The sequence below is a fragment of the Serpula lacrymans genome, assembly GCF_000218685.1.
Source record: "Serpula lacrymans var. lacrymans S7.9 unplaced genomic scaffold SERLAscaffold_6, whole genome shotgun sequence".
Taxonomy (NCBI): Eukaryota; Fungi; Basidiomycota; class Agaricomycetes; order Boletales; family Serpulaceae; genus Serpula; species Serpula lacrymans.
Window position 1 is genome coordinate 2,571,289 of NW_006763295.1, and position 15,289 is coordinate 2,586,577.

The following is a 15,289-nucleotide window of genomic DNA, read 5'->3' on the forward strand; positions in this document are numbered from 1 at the left end:
AACACCTCTTTAGCATCAACGAGATAATGCCTCCATTCTTCTAACGCAGTCATTATAGCGAGAAGTTCTTTATCGTAAATCTCATAATTGCGTTCTGTAGGGTTTAACGCTTTTGAGAGATATGCAATCGGTTTCCATTTCCCGTCTTGCATTTGTGAAAGAACTGCCCCCATAGCATAATCGCTGCTATCAGCTTCTATCTTAAATTGGCCGTCATCAGTTGGTAAGGCGAGTATGGGAGTTGATCCGACACGGGTTTTTAATCCGTTAAAAGCGTCGATCTGTTCCTGTCCCCACACAAACTCTACTTTCCTGGTCAATTTCGTTAATGGCTTGGCGATCAACCCAAAGCCTTCTATGAATCTTCTGTAGAAGTTCACGAAACCCAAGAATGCTTGTACTTCCTTTTTTGATTTGCATTCTGGCCATTCCATGATTCCTTTTACTTTTACCGGATCCATGCGGATTTCATTTTCTGAAATGATAAGACCTAAGTACTCTGTTGAGGTCTCTTCGAAATCACATTTTTCTGGTTTTAAGTAAAGATTGTTCTTCCTTAGAATATCTAACACTCTGCGCGTCATTGCGTGGTGTTCTTCAATTGTTTTTGTGAAAATCATGATGTCGTCGAGGTAAATTACGACTTTTCCGTCATCAATCAAATCTTTGAATAGCGCATTCATCATGGTTTGAAATGTGGCTGGTGAGTTCGTGAGTCCAAAGAACATCACTAATGGTTCAAAGAGCCCCCTATTCGTTCTGAAGGCTGCTTTGTGTTCGTCTCCGTCTTTGATTCGGATATTGTTGTATCCCCATCTGATATCTAACTTCGTAAAGTATTTCGCGCCCCTGAGCTTGTCTACAAGTTCATTTATCAAGGGTAGCGGATATCTATTTTTGATGGTGATATTGTTTAATCTCCGATAGTCTTGGACGGGTCTAAGTTTTCCATCTTTCTTTTTTATGAAGAAGAACGGGGATGCAAATTGAGATTTGGAAGGTCTGATTCTTCCTGATTCGAGATTTTCGTTTATGAATGCATCTAATTGTTCTTGTTCTCCTAAAGCCAGTGGATAACATTTGCAGTCCAGAGTATGGTCGCCTGGGATGAGTTCTATGGCGTGATCCCATTGGCGTCTCTCTGGCAGTGCATCAAATGACTCCTTATCGAATACGTCTTTGTAATCGTGGAGGTGTTTTGGAACTATCTTCTCGAATCCTCCTTCTTTCTGATCTTTACCAGCGGCTTCAGCAAGTTTCTGAGCTGTTGTGCCTTGTGCCCTAATATGGTAGTAGTGATCATCAATAGAAGTATCTTCGTAGTTCATTAGATTCACTTGGATCAGCTGATCCCCATCTGAGCGATCTACTTCCGAAAAGTATGTGTCAGGGTCTTCTTCCGGATCAAGGAAGTCAACCTGTCGTTTGCATTCTTTCGGGCATCTATCAAAGTTTAACTCCGACTTCTTCCAATCTATAGTGGGATTGTGCTTTGTTAACCACTCATGTCCAAGGAACATGCGACCACTCCCTAAGCTTGTTACGGCAAAGTGAATGTTCTCTTCGTGGTCTTCTATGCTCAATCGTAGTTCTATAAATTCTTTGATAGCACCATCTTTGTTAAGTGTGCCATCAGCGTTATAAACTGGAATGGGTCTCGGTATTTTCTTTGTCTCGTAACCTTGTTCTTTTACGAACGTTGAATCTATACAGCTCCCTGTGCATCCACTATCTAAGAGAGCTTCGATCGTCGTTGATCGGTTTGTGTCAAGAGTTGTGAGTTTGCAAGTAATGTTCATCTGATTTCCTTGCGTTCCCCTAATATATTTCTTTGGGGTGTGTAACTCTAATAGAGCGAGTTCAGCATCGTGTAGCGTCAATGCATTTAACTCTTGTATCGTCTCTATTGTGACTTCTTTGCTTCTCTTTTGGTGCGTCCAGATATTGAGAATACCAATGGATCTGTCTTCCTTTTGGTCTCGTAATCTTTCAGCAACCCATAGTGGCGTCCATGCCGCTGTCAGTTTCTTTCTTTCTTTGTGGTCTAGGTTTTTATTAGAGGTGTTCCTGACCTCTTTGGAACTGGTCGAACCATCAGTTACATCAGTGCTTCCCAATTGAGTCACTGCTTTCTGTGGTTCTGTTGTTTCCAATGAAGTGCTGCCCGATTGAGTCACTTCCTTCACAAATTCTTTTTTAGTTACTGCGCTTTTCTCTTTTGAGTGCGCCGTAATCTCTTTATCTGGGATCTTTCTAACCCGTTCCCTATTCAGGTTCACATCTTTTTTAGTTTCTTTTTCTTTTGATCTTAGATCTGCTGTGTCTTTGGCTAATGCAATTTCATTTTCATGATCGGTATCACATATAATAGACGGCAAACAGGAATCTTCGATCGACAAAGTAGAGAAACTATTATGGAAACTTTTGTCCTTAGGCGCAGCCGGTTGATGTGTTACCGCTGGCCTCTTCAAAAACCCTGAAGGATCTTTGCTCTTTCTTCTGCACTCATGTTTTGCAAGAACTCCCTAACATTGAATTGGGGTTTTGCGTGTGCCTCTTTTTTGCATTCGAAGGATCGGTGTCCTTTTTCTCCGCACCGGTAGCAGAGCCCTTTCTGTCGGTACTCCGCTTTATCGACCTTCATCGGGTCACCGGCTTGGGTATAAAGGTACCCGCTACCGTCCTTCTTTCTTTCAACCTTTGGTTCGGTCTTTCCTCCTCCGTCTTGCTTCTTTTTCTCCGTGCTTCTGAAGCTCTCCTTCTCTGCCTCTCTGTGGCGCCACAAGTAGTCAATGCGGATCAACTCCTTTTTCCACTCTTCGTAGTTGGCTGGCTCCCGGCCGCCGTATATCACCTGATTGACCAGGGGTTCATTCATGTTTCTACGTAAGAGCGAAATGAGGAAGTCCTCATTGGCTGCTTGGAGGTAGTTAGCCTCTCTTCTCAGTTCTTCGAAATGTTCGAAGTGCTTCTCTGCCGTGTTCTTCCCTTGGCGCAAGATCATAATGTCATTGCGGGCGGCGAGTTGCTCGTGAACATTCTTGAACCGAGTCTCCATTTTGTGGGCGAACCACTCAAAACTTTCGTAAGTGGATTTGAGGTTTTCTCCTCGCATCCTCTTTTCTATCTTCGTCTCCATCCACTCCGTTCTGAAGGCAGCTGCTGCTCCTCCTGTCATAAAAGAAAGCACATAGGCGATCTTTCTCTTGTCATCTGCGAAATACTCCTCATCATCCTCATAGTTTAGCATTAAGGCCTCGCGGAAAGCCTTGTACTTCTTTCGGTCTCCATCGAAGTTTTCAGGCTTCTGGAGTGCCGTTCTCGTTCTGTCTAAGCGTCTCGGCTGCGTGCTGGGTGGCGTTGGTGCGGATGCGGCGGGAGCGGACGTAGAAGAATTCGACGTAGCTAACCTCAGCTTGGCTAGCAATTCTTCTACTTCTTCTTTCGCCTCTTTCAGCTGTGTTTCGTAAAGGTCGTGGAGCCGTCTCTGCTCCTGTTCTATTCTGGTCTGAACGTACTGTTCCAGTCCAGCTTCCCTCGATGTTGGTGCTCGTGGTTCTACGGGTGGGAGTGCACCTGATAATTCTCCCATTCCTATCTCTGGTGTGTCCGGCTCTTCGCGCGGACCTCGCCACTCTCCGAATGCTTCTGTCGTCATGATCTGGGTAGGGGGTGTGGTATCGGGTTCGGATCGGTTCTATTTCTGGGAATGTGAAGTAAATTTCCCAAGCTATTCTGTTCTCGGAGTGAAAGTGTTCTTCTGCTAGCCACTCTTCGAATTTCCCAGGTTGCATACAAAAGAGTTTCCCGATGATAAGTCGGATCAACACTTTCTAATGTAAGATCAACCGGTCTATCTGTTTCCTTCTTTAGTCAAGCGGTTCCTCTTCTGTCCCGCACTGACTATGTACATAACTAATTCTACTCTGATATATCGGTGTTCTAAAGTATAGTAACTGAGGTCCAAACGGTTGTCTCAGTGATACCCAGCGAATAACCGCGTGCAGGTCTTTTCCAACTGGCGGACTCAAGTGAGCGGCCTGGTCAGAAGGGTAAAGAAGTTCTTCTAAACTAAGTAATACCTATCGGGCTCCACGCCGTCAAGGGTTCTAGCTAAAGGGTTGGAAGGGGGAGTGAGGGGGATATCGACAAACGACTCTGTGGGTGAGACGTTGGCAGGAAAAAATGAAACAATGGTAGATGGTCGGGTGATAGGTGTGATGATGGTTGGTTTGGTGATATAGACGTAGAGTTTGGCAATGCCAAAGAGTATGATTACAATGAGAGGGAATAGGGTGATGATTAGGATAGCTGTGCTTTTGCTCATCAACAGGTGTCGTTCCAAGTTGTAGATTATGTAAAGACCCTAGCTGTTATGCCGGTAACCCGAGCAGCGTAGGACTTGAATCACACAACAAGTGTTTGACAAGCAAGTATAAGAGTAAATCTACAACTGGGGTATGTACATGGATATTGTGCTAGTTATATAGAAGAAGGCATGAGGCTACGGTGAGGTATGACGTAGCGTATTGGTAAGTAACATGTGTAATGCGTGAGGCTGATTGGTAATGAGTATTACTAATGTGTCACGTGATTACTAGATAAGATAAGATCAAAGAGAGATTAGATTAGGTGAGATAATAGTCTCTATCTCGCGATTAGATAAAAAAGATGAGTCACATGGATACGATCGTGACAGTTCTGGCCAATCCAATATAGCTTGAACTTTCTCAGGGTCCATCCTGATTCCATTCTGGCCTATTATCATACCAAGGAAGTCTACTTCCTTCACTTTGAAATTACATTTTTCTGGTTTGACAAATAGGTCCCGTTCCTGTAAGTGTTGAAGGACTTCTTGCACGATCCTGTCATGCTCAGTCTCATTGTCCGACTTTGTAAATATTAATAAATTGTCAATGTAAATGATGACACAGTCCTCCATATCCACAAAGATCTCATTCATCATGCTTTGGAAGGTTGCCGGGGAATTGGTCAACCCAAAGAACATAATGAGGGGTTCAAAGAATCCTTGGTGGTATGTGAACATTGTTACAATTGACATACCAGCACCTACTTACACTTCACTTTTGTACTTCTACTTTTATTTTCCAAGTCACATGACCAGTCATGTGACATATCACCTGACCAGTGTCTAGACTCATCATGTGACCGGTCACATGCTAGACATCGGACTTTGAACTTTATTTACAACTGTACAGTACCTCATGTATTTTAGTATATATACAAGAGCAATACATGGGGAAGGACTCAGCGAGTCCTCCTGTTGTCTAGCACAACTAACTCACTGCAGCCTAAGGGGTAACCACTCCCCATTATCTTCCTTATAGTGTGTTCCTGTGTGCGCCAGAGTAAATAACTCTTGGTTGTTACAAATGCGGCTTTCCAAGCATCTTCTTCTTTGATTTGCACATTATTGTACCCCCATCTGAGATCCATCTTTGTCAAGATTTTGGCACCAGCCAACTTGTCTACTAGCTGACTGATCAAAGGCAGCGGATATGCATTTTTAACTGTCTACTCATTCAAGTAACGATAGTCCATAATCTTACACTTTTTACCATCCTTTTTAGGAATGAAGAACACCAGGGATGTCATAGGGCTTTTAGAAGGTCTGATGTAACCCTTCCTAAGCTGTTCATCTATGAAACTTGATACCTCATCTCTTTCTGTAGCAGAGAGTGGTATCATGTGTCCCTTTCTAGGTTTGAATGTGTCCTTCAAATCTATAGCATGGTCCCAAGGCTTAGCCTCTGGGAAGCGCTCTGATTTATGTTTAGAAAAGACTTTCCAGAAGTCATGGTACTCGGGAGGTACCAGCCTCTTAATGTCTTCCTCAGGTTTCACCTCGTCATCATCATTATCGATCTTTTCTAAAGATCTGAGCTCATAAACGTGACCATTGTTTATCTTTTCAAGACACTCGGTTTGACGGACGTGACTTGGTTTACCCAAGTTTTTACATTCCTGAGGACAACGTGACAATGTGACAACCCCTGTCTGCCAGTTGATCTCAGGATTGTGTTTAAATAGCCAGGTCCAGCCCAAGATTAAATTAATCTTCCCTAGTTGGGTAGCTTCGGTGGTGACTCATTCTCTGTGTCCTTGGTGCTCAACAACAAAAGAACATTTGTGCGTGATGCAGCCACCTGCATTATGTGTACCATCAACGTTATAGATGGGAATAGATACATCTAATTTTACAAGGGGGAGTCCAATTTGCTCCGCCCAGACCTGATCTATGAAGATTCCGTTAGTGCCTGAATCAAGCAGTGCGCTGGTTGGGTGTACTATGCCCCGGGCAAGGTTCTCCACACCAACATCTAAATGGATCTCCTTTTGGAATAAATATGTGCGCATCAACACATGCCTTGGGATTTCGGGGAAGGGTGGCTCCATAGAAGAAAAAGAATTATCAAAAGAAACATATTTCTCTACTTTAAGATTATCTATGTTTTTATTTTTATTTTTACCAGAATCAAGCACCCTAGTGTTTGTCTCGCTGGGGCCACACTCCGGGGGGGACGCTGGTGCGGCGGTGGTATTTTCAACAGCAGCTCCTTCATCATCATGTCCTCCTGAATCAGCGCTCAAAGCAGCTATATCGTCAGGAGGGTTTATGAATCCACAGTTACAGTTTTGCATATAAGTACATACTTCTGATAACAAATTTAAGAATCTATTTACAAATTGGGGAGCCATCCCCTTCTTTCCGTTATTGCTCATGCAACACCCTGGAGCAGGGGCCACCTTGTTGTGGTTTACTTCATTGTTCATAGGAGCGAAGGCACCCAAGTGACCTAAGCTCCGAACTCTTTTCCCTGGGTCTTCGTTTCAGCGACCTGCTGGTTATAAAAGAAGGCCCAGATCTTGTTGTACAAATGTCTGGCCAGAGTCCCCTGGGTCTTCATTTCAGCGACCTGCTGGTTGTAAAAGAAGGCCCGGATCTTGTCGTACGAATGTCCGGCCAGAGTCCGGAGCCAATCATCCGGTTTCTCAGTTTCTAGTTGGCGCGCCTGGTGCCCTTGGTTATTTTTTTGTTGAGCGGCCCACGCTCCATTTGTACAATCTTGGGCCATGTGCCCCTCTTGCCCACAGCTGAAGCAGGTGAATCTGCGCTTCTGTCCGCCCTGGACCACACCGATATCCATTGGAGCACCCCGTTCTGGTTGGAACCCGTGAGAATATTTTTGATGGTTTGATGACCCAGGGCTCCTCTGGGAAAAGTTGTTTTTGTTGGTGGACCCGCCACCTTGGTGCATTTTGTAGAGCTCTATGGCCCTACCAATTTTCTGAACCTCCTCCGCTGCTTGGGAGAGGTTGTTACTCCTCATATCCTGCAGATAGAGCTGTTCTGCAATGTGGGGGTTCACATTGCGTTCCAGCAGGTCCACTGCATGTTCATTTCCTAAGCCCCCTTGGATCAAGAGGGCCAGGAACTGGGTTACGGAATCATCCGTCCTCATGTTTCCTTGCTTGAAGGTACAGATCTGCTGACACGACCAGTCACGCTCAGCTTGGGGTTTGAAATATTTTTTGATCTCTATCTTGAGATTGTCCCAGGTGGGCCACACTCCCGCCGTGTAGCACTCCTGTAATCTAACTTGGGTGTATTGACCCGCCACAGGTCCTTTTAGCCGAGATAGCACCGCAGTGGCTACCTCAAAATTGTTGGCAAACACATCCCAGTTTGCCTTGACCCAAATCTGGAGCTTGATCCACCATTTGGCAAATCATGCTCTGTCTCCTTCAAAGGCGCTAGGGTCAGCGACAATTTCAACTCTCTTGTTGAATTTCTTCCCAACCGATGTCATGCACCAAAGTTGATTGGTAGCATGGACAGGTGTCAATAACGAAGTGAATATTCAAAAAGACTCGCCTTTGCGCCACACAGGCACAGTGCCACATGGAATAGTAATTAATATTGCCTTTTTCGAACTTGTGGCTGATCAGCATCACCTCTATTAGGCAATCCAGTTACGCTCACCTTTGCTTTTCCATTCGGTACTTTCCGCATTTCGGCATTTCGGCAAATTTTCACATCGCCACTGGCTACACATTGCATTGCGCCCTCGCTTTTGTCGTTTCCCTTACTCCCCTTCCTTTGCCTAGCCTCACCATGGGCCCCTTCATCTCTTTTTTATTCTCACCTGACGGTCGTTTCTGGATCCCCATTCTAATCCACTTTTTTGTCACCTCCACCCTCCTCCTCCTCATCTTATTTGCACCCCCACCATTTCTGATGTCACCACTTCCTATCCACTTCCGTCGCCAATCCGTTGACTACCACATGCCACTGCTGATATCAGCAAAGCCCCGGTGGCCGGTCCAAATAGGGCAACAGGTCCATCTTCATGACATTGATCTGCCATCATATACTATCAAAACATTGGTCGCTCGTCTTGCCTGGTTGGAGTGTGGGTGGGTAGTTTTTGAGCTGGAGAAGGTTCATCCCCTTGCGTTGCCCATGTTCATTGCTGTCCCATTCACTTGGGTACACTTATCTTTTGTCCATCGTCTTTGCTACAGCTACAGCTACCACACGCTGCCTGGGACTCACTTGTTCCAAATTGGGACTACTCCTCTCCCTCCCTCGTTTGACCAGGTGGTCCAACACAACCAGTCCATTGGTAAGGCCATGGAACTGTTGGATTTGGACTAGGTGGTGGACCGGTGGCTCCAGTTTCTTTTTCTTCAGCAGAACATTCATTTACAGTGCAATTATTTTTGATTTTTGAATCATTTTTATGGACACATATTTTTTAGAATGCCTGACTGACAATAAAGGAACTGTGTTGGTACTGATAGTGTTTTGCCTTGCCTTTTTTTTACTGCATCTTCCCATGACATTATGATTTTCCTGCTCTCTTTTTGCTATTGGACTTTACTTTATGGCTGCACAAACCTGTGACATTACTCACAGCATTGATTGTTCTATCCCTTTCTTTTCCTTTTTTTGACAATCTTATCCTGTACTACCTACGCAGGATTCATCAGCGTATATTCTTTCCTTCATGTTCTTTCTCATTCTTTTTGCACAGCTATACTGTGCATAGCCTACTTTTCTTTTACTATATAAACCCCTGTATTTTACCTTGTAAAAACAACAAGAACTCCAATCCAGACTTCTTCTCTAATCTCAAGTTCACTACTCTCTGCTACTTGTGATCCAGTGTGGTCACAACACTTCCCACTGCTACTACTGTTAACTGCTGTCATTGTCACTCGTCACTTCCAAAGTCATTATTATCCCTTTCGATTAGAGTCCTTCTGAGCACTACAGTCTGTGCGTCAGGAGCCTGCTATCACTGGGAACCTCGTCATCTTGTCATTCTCAAACCTACCTTGTGCTACAATTAGCAAGGTAGTGCTCATCTATACTCGCCACAAAGCCCCTATCTTTCTATATTCCAACTATTCCTCCTCCTCAAAACCCACACCCATACATCTCTGGGTTTTACTTTGAAGGATCCTCATACATACCACCCCACGAACAACCAGAGCACCCACTGTTCTAGGAGGCAAAGCCCATAAACAAGTTCCATGGAATCTGGGAGGATTGTGTGTTAGTTTGTTTTTGTGTGTGGTTTTCTAACAACAGTTCTCATCATCGACACCGAGGGGGCTGCTGCAGGGGGGTTTGCCTGGAGATTGGCGAGTTGCGTGATTAACATCACAATCTGTGCATGCATGCTGTGCAACAGAGTGTTGACGTCAGGAGTTTGCAATGACATGTTGACTTCTTCTCTTTGTAATGTAAAGTAAAAAAAAACGTAACTGAGGGTCCCCGCTTGCTATCTGCGGATCTACCTCTTCCCAGCTGAGTATCAGATCTCAATCTCCGACTACCCACACTATAGTATTTGAAAATGTATATAAAAAGTATTCGTAATAAACCCTGGTCCAAACGGTTGTCAGGGGGTGGCCTGCTTGTTAAGCTGTCAGCCCTTCTCCAGACTGGTGGAGGCAAATGCCCGGCCTGGTCAGAGGAAAGAGAAAGTGAAAATTGGTATGTAAATTCTAATCAACAATAGTTCCACACTATTGCTGAGCTAAAGTACTCCCCTTAACACTGGGGGCTGTGTATCAATAATTATTGTCTCTTCTCCCAAAGCACTACAAGGCCGTCGCTAGGAGCCGCACCTATCTGCTATGTGGGATATTCCCAAACAATAATTCTATCCCCTTAACCCTGGGGTCCAGGTTTGCACAACGTGCGAGAGAGTAAAAAGAGCAAGTCCTAATGTAACAACCAAGAGTTTGTTACTCTGGTGCACAACTCAGACAAGCTATAGAGAGGATGATAAGGGAGTGGTTACCCTTTAGGCTTCAACAAGTTAGTTGTGAGGATACAACAGGAGGACTCGCTGAGGAGTCTCCTTGATCTATTGGTCTATATATACTACTACAGGTTTGTTTGTACATGTGTACTGTACAGTTGATAGAGGCAGTGGCTGATAATGTCATGGGGCCTAGCCCATGTGACCAGCTCCACTGCGTGAGAGACTTGTAGCTAAAATAAGAAGAAGGGCAGCGCAGCACGAGAAAGAGGAGTTTGAACAAAAGGGAAAGTGCCGCATGGCACAATGTGAGAAAACTACAGTAAAAGGTTAAAGAGGAGAATGAAAGTTAAAGGTCCGAAAATGTGTTATTGTAACAATGACGCTAACCGTTTTGACCAGTTCAAAGTGGCGCTTAAATCCATGACGCTCTGAACCCTGACTTTGTTTTGCTGTAGCATGGTGTGAGTGCCAATATTTCCGATGTGACAGAGGGCTCTACACGGCCAGACCTGGCGACCAACCTAAGGTTGAAATTACCTTTTTATATTTTTGCGTCACACAAGAGGCAATAAGAGCTTAGTAGAAAAGAAAAGCGTAAAATATTTGTATAGATAACTGTCACCAATGAGAATAAACTTGATGGGAATTTACCTGTGTGACAACCAGGTTTGTAGTAGCGCTTAGCCACTGTTGAAGCCTCAGTTTGTCCTCAGGTTGTTTTCGGATACAACCTCAGTATAGTGTGGCTCTAGCCTTGAGCCTGTCCAGACCCCCCCACTTCCTGGGGTTGTTACATATTGCCACTGGTATGTATTAAGAAACCCCCCACATTGCTGATAACCATCATCCCATATTTACAGGTGAGGCGGACATAAAGCTTCAACTCATCAATCCTCCAGGTTTCATTGTTGTTCAACACCAGGATGACCAGCCAGCCGGTTTCTTTCCCATCTCCCCAAACTGCACAATGTAAGTACTTATATCTTACTCAAATTTTATCTAAGGACTTGATCTAAACTGGTGAGTTTTCTTAGTTCTAATTGATGTACTGACATATAAAATTTTCTAGGCATGTACAATTGATGTACTAATGCACCTACCTCGCTCTGTCTTCTCTCAGTGACAGTTAGATATCTTACTCTGGTTACTCAAAGTCAACAAAGTCCCTGATGTGCCATCTGTAAAAGTGATGAAGGATATGGACAAAAGACTGCAGACTATGTGCAGAATAAGGACAGTACCATATGATGGAGCGCTTGGTGATAAATACTATGTCAACCCAATGGCAGATATCATCGCACAGGTATGTTCTTATAACATATCTTTGGTGTGCGCTGACTTGTAACCTTAGGAAATGGCAAACCCTTGTGTAAGAGAACATCTTCGGTTTTACCCTGAAGATGCAGGAAAACAGGTCATTGAGTACTGGCAAGCTTCGGACTGGCATCGTGAAACAGAACCACTCAAGCTTATACCTATGGCAAATATAGGCAGCCAGCACTTCTTCATACACAAACCTTGCTTCCTGGCTGATGGACATGCCTGTGTGCCTTTTGGATGGTTCACTTGTGAACATAAGTTATTTGCTAGGGCCTGGCTGCTACAACCAGTTGTGGGTGAAGTGAGCAGCGGCTGGGTTGTTGAAGAATATAATGAGATTGATGTGTCAGAGGATATGTTTCTTGTATCATTTGGATTGTGGACATCAAGTTATTCCACACAAAGTTTACCAAATCCAACCAACATTCTTGGTACATTTCTTTTGTATGATTTTATGGTTGTTTTGTCTTAAAATATTCAGGTACACTATCTACTGTTGATGGTCCCATACAGCCATGGACACATACTGATGCACAACAGGGTAACCAGTGGAGGGCTCTTGCAAAAGGCCATCATGTATACTGCTTCCACATATGGTTTTATTGCAATGACACTTTGGGGAATACCTCAAAGAAGTGGAACAAGCACAATTCTCTCTTATTCACGCCAGCTGGCCTTCCACACACGCACGTCCACCAAGAACTCAATGTTCATTTTCTCTGCACTTTGAATCTGGCCCCACTATTGGAGATGTTAGATGGAATTGTTGATCAGCTAGAGTAGTCGCAATCATTGTCTGTTTATCATAATAACTAATGTTTTGTAGGGATTGTTGGAACACAGGAATATGGTCATGGGACTGCGTGCACAAAGAAGATGATTTGGTGATACAATCAGTTATTGCTTTACTTGAAGACAATCCAATGCAAAGCTAGCTGGCATGTCATATTGGCCTTGCAGGCAAATTTTTTTGTCGGGTGTGTCGTGTAAAAGGAACAGATAGTGCACCAACAAATGTAGCACTGTCGATGATGAGAACTGTTGTTAGAAAACCACACACAAAACAAACTAACACACAATCCTCCCAGATTCCACAGAACTTGTTTATGGGCTTTGCCTCCTAGAACAGTGGGTGCTCTGGTTGTTCATGGGGTGGTATGTATGAGGATCCTTCAAAGTAAAACCCAGAGATGTATGGGTGTGGGTTTTGAGAAGGAGGGATAGTTGAACTATAGAAGATAGGGGATTTTTGAGACGAATATAGGATGAGCACTACCTTGCTAATCTTAGCACAAGGTAGGTTTGAGAATGACAAGATAACGAGGTTCCCAGTGATGGCAGGCTCCTGACGCACAGACTGTAGTGCTCAGAAGGACTCTAATTGAAAGGGATGACAATCACTTTCAAAAGTGACGAGTCGTGATGACAGCAGTCAACAGTAGTAACAGTGGGAAGTGTTGTGACCACACTGGATCTGGATCACAAGTAGCAGAGTAGTGAACTTGAGATTTAGAGAAGAAGTCTGGATTGGATTTCTTGTTGTTGTTGTTTTTTACAAGGTAAAATACAGGGGTTTATATAGTAAAAGAAAGGGAGGCTATGCACAGTATAGCTGTGCAAAAGGAATGAGAAAGAACATGAAGGAAGGAATGTATGCTGACAAATCCTGTGTAGGTAGTACAGGACAAGATTGTCAAAAAAAGGAAAAGAAAGAGATAGAACAATAAATACTGTGTAAGTAATGTCACAGGTTTGTACAGCCATAAAATAAAGTCCAAAAAAAGAAAAAAAGCAAGAAAATCATAAAGTCATGGGAAAACGCAGTAAAAAGAGGATAAAGAAAAACAATATCAGTATCAGCACGGTAACTTTATTGTCAGTCAGGCATTCTAAAAAATATGTGTCCATAAAAATGATTCAAAAATCAAAAATAATTGCACTGTAAATGAATGTTCTGCTGAAGAAAAAGAAACTGGAGCCACCGGTCCACCACCTAGTCCAAATCCGGCAGTTCCATGGCCTTACCAATGGACTGGTTGTACTGGACCACCTGGTCAAACGAGGGAGGGAGGGGAGTAGTTCCAATTTGGAACAAGTGAGTCCCAGGCAGCGTGTGGTAGCTGTAGCTGTAGTGAAGACGATGGACAAAAGATAAGTGTACCCAAGTGAATGGGACAGCAATGAACATGGGCAACGCAAGGGGATGAACCTTCTCCAGCTCAAAAACTACCCACCCACACTCCAACCAGGCAAGATGAGCGACCGATGTTTTGATAGTATATGATGGTAGATCGACGTCATGAAGACGGACCTGTTGTCCTATATGGACCGGCCGCTGGGGCTTTGCTGATATCAGCAGCAGCACATGGTGGTTGACGGATTGGCGATGAAAACGGATAGAAAGTGGTGACATCAGATATGGTGGGGGAGCAAAGACGATGAGAAGGAGGAGGGTGGAGGTGACAAGGAGGTGAACCAGAATAGGGATCCAGAAGCAACCGTTGGGTGAGAATAAAAAAGAGAGTAAGGGTCCCATGGTGGGACTGAGTAAAGAAAAAAAGGTAAGGAAGGGCGACAAAAGCGAGGGCACAATGTGTAGCCAGTGGCGACGCAAAAATTTGCTGAAATGCTGAAATGCGGAAAGTACTGAAGGGAAAAGCAAAGGTGAACGCTACTGGATTGCCTAATAGAGGTGGTGCTGATCAGCCACAAATTTGAAAAAGGCAATATTAATTACTATTCCATGTGGCACTGTGCCTGTGTGGCACAAAGGCGAGTCTTTTTGAATATTCGCTTCGTTATTGACACCTGTCCATGCTACCAATCAACTTTGGTGCATGACAGCGATCTGCAGGTGATGGTCCTTTAGCTCTGGTAGAGCAGCCAAATATCATTACAGACTATCTTGGAATGAACACCATGAACACCTCGGGATATGGGACATGTACAACCAACAAAAACCCTCCACTGCTGTATTCTAATACACAAGCGGGCAAGATTTTTCCAAATGCGCTTAATGCGCAGTTGCAGACTTGTCCATTTAAAACAGCAAAATCTGTTATTTTGTGGAATGGAGATATGTGTACTGTTACAATTGACGTACCAGTACCTACTTACACTTCACTTTTTTGCACTTTTACTTTTACTTTACATTTTTGACTTTTCATAGTCACATGACCAAGTCATGTGACACATCACCTGACCAGTGTCTAGGCTCACCATGTGACTGGTCACATGCTAAACATCGGACTTTGAACTTTATTTACAACTGTTCAGTACCTCATGTATTTTAGTATATATACAGGAGCAATACATGGGGAAGGACTCAGCGAGTCCTCCTGTTGTCTACCAACAACTAACTTGTTAAATCCTAATGGGTAACCACTCCCACCTCTTCCTCTTCTTTTGAGTCTTGTTTTTATTGTGCTCCAGTGCCCCAAAACTGTGTCTTGTTGGTGTTGTCACATGTACCACCGGTAGCTGGGTTCTTATCTGAGGCCAACGCAATTCCCCACAGCTCGGTTGCATACAAGAAATCTTGCAGTGCGTTGCAAGCAATGAGGAACAGAATTCACGCCCTAGTGTGATCCTGTTACAGCATGGCACAATAAGTGATTTTGTAGAGCCATATCACATGCCAGGTGTTCTCATTGAGGATACATGGATGC

The 15,289-nt window shown here is 44.0% G+C and overlaps 1 protein-coding gene across 1 annotated transcript; it reads left to right on the plus strand.

Annotated features, from left to right (window-relative positions):
• Positions 1–11,224: 11,224 nt before the first annotated feature.
• On the plus strand, positions 11,225–12,404 carry SERLADRAFT_408145 (uncharacterized protein; the record flags this gene model as incomplete). The annotated part of the gene is made up of 4 exons (XM_007318013.1): positions 11,225–11,270; positions 11,456–11,604; positions 11,653–12,052; positions 12,103–12,404. The coding sequence occupies 4 exons, from the start codon at positions 11,225–11,227 to the stop codon at positions 12,402–12,404; spliced, it is 897 nt and encodes a 298-aa protein (XP_007318075.1).
• Between the last annotated feature and the right edge of the window lie 2,885 nt (positions 12,405–15,289).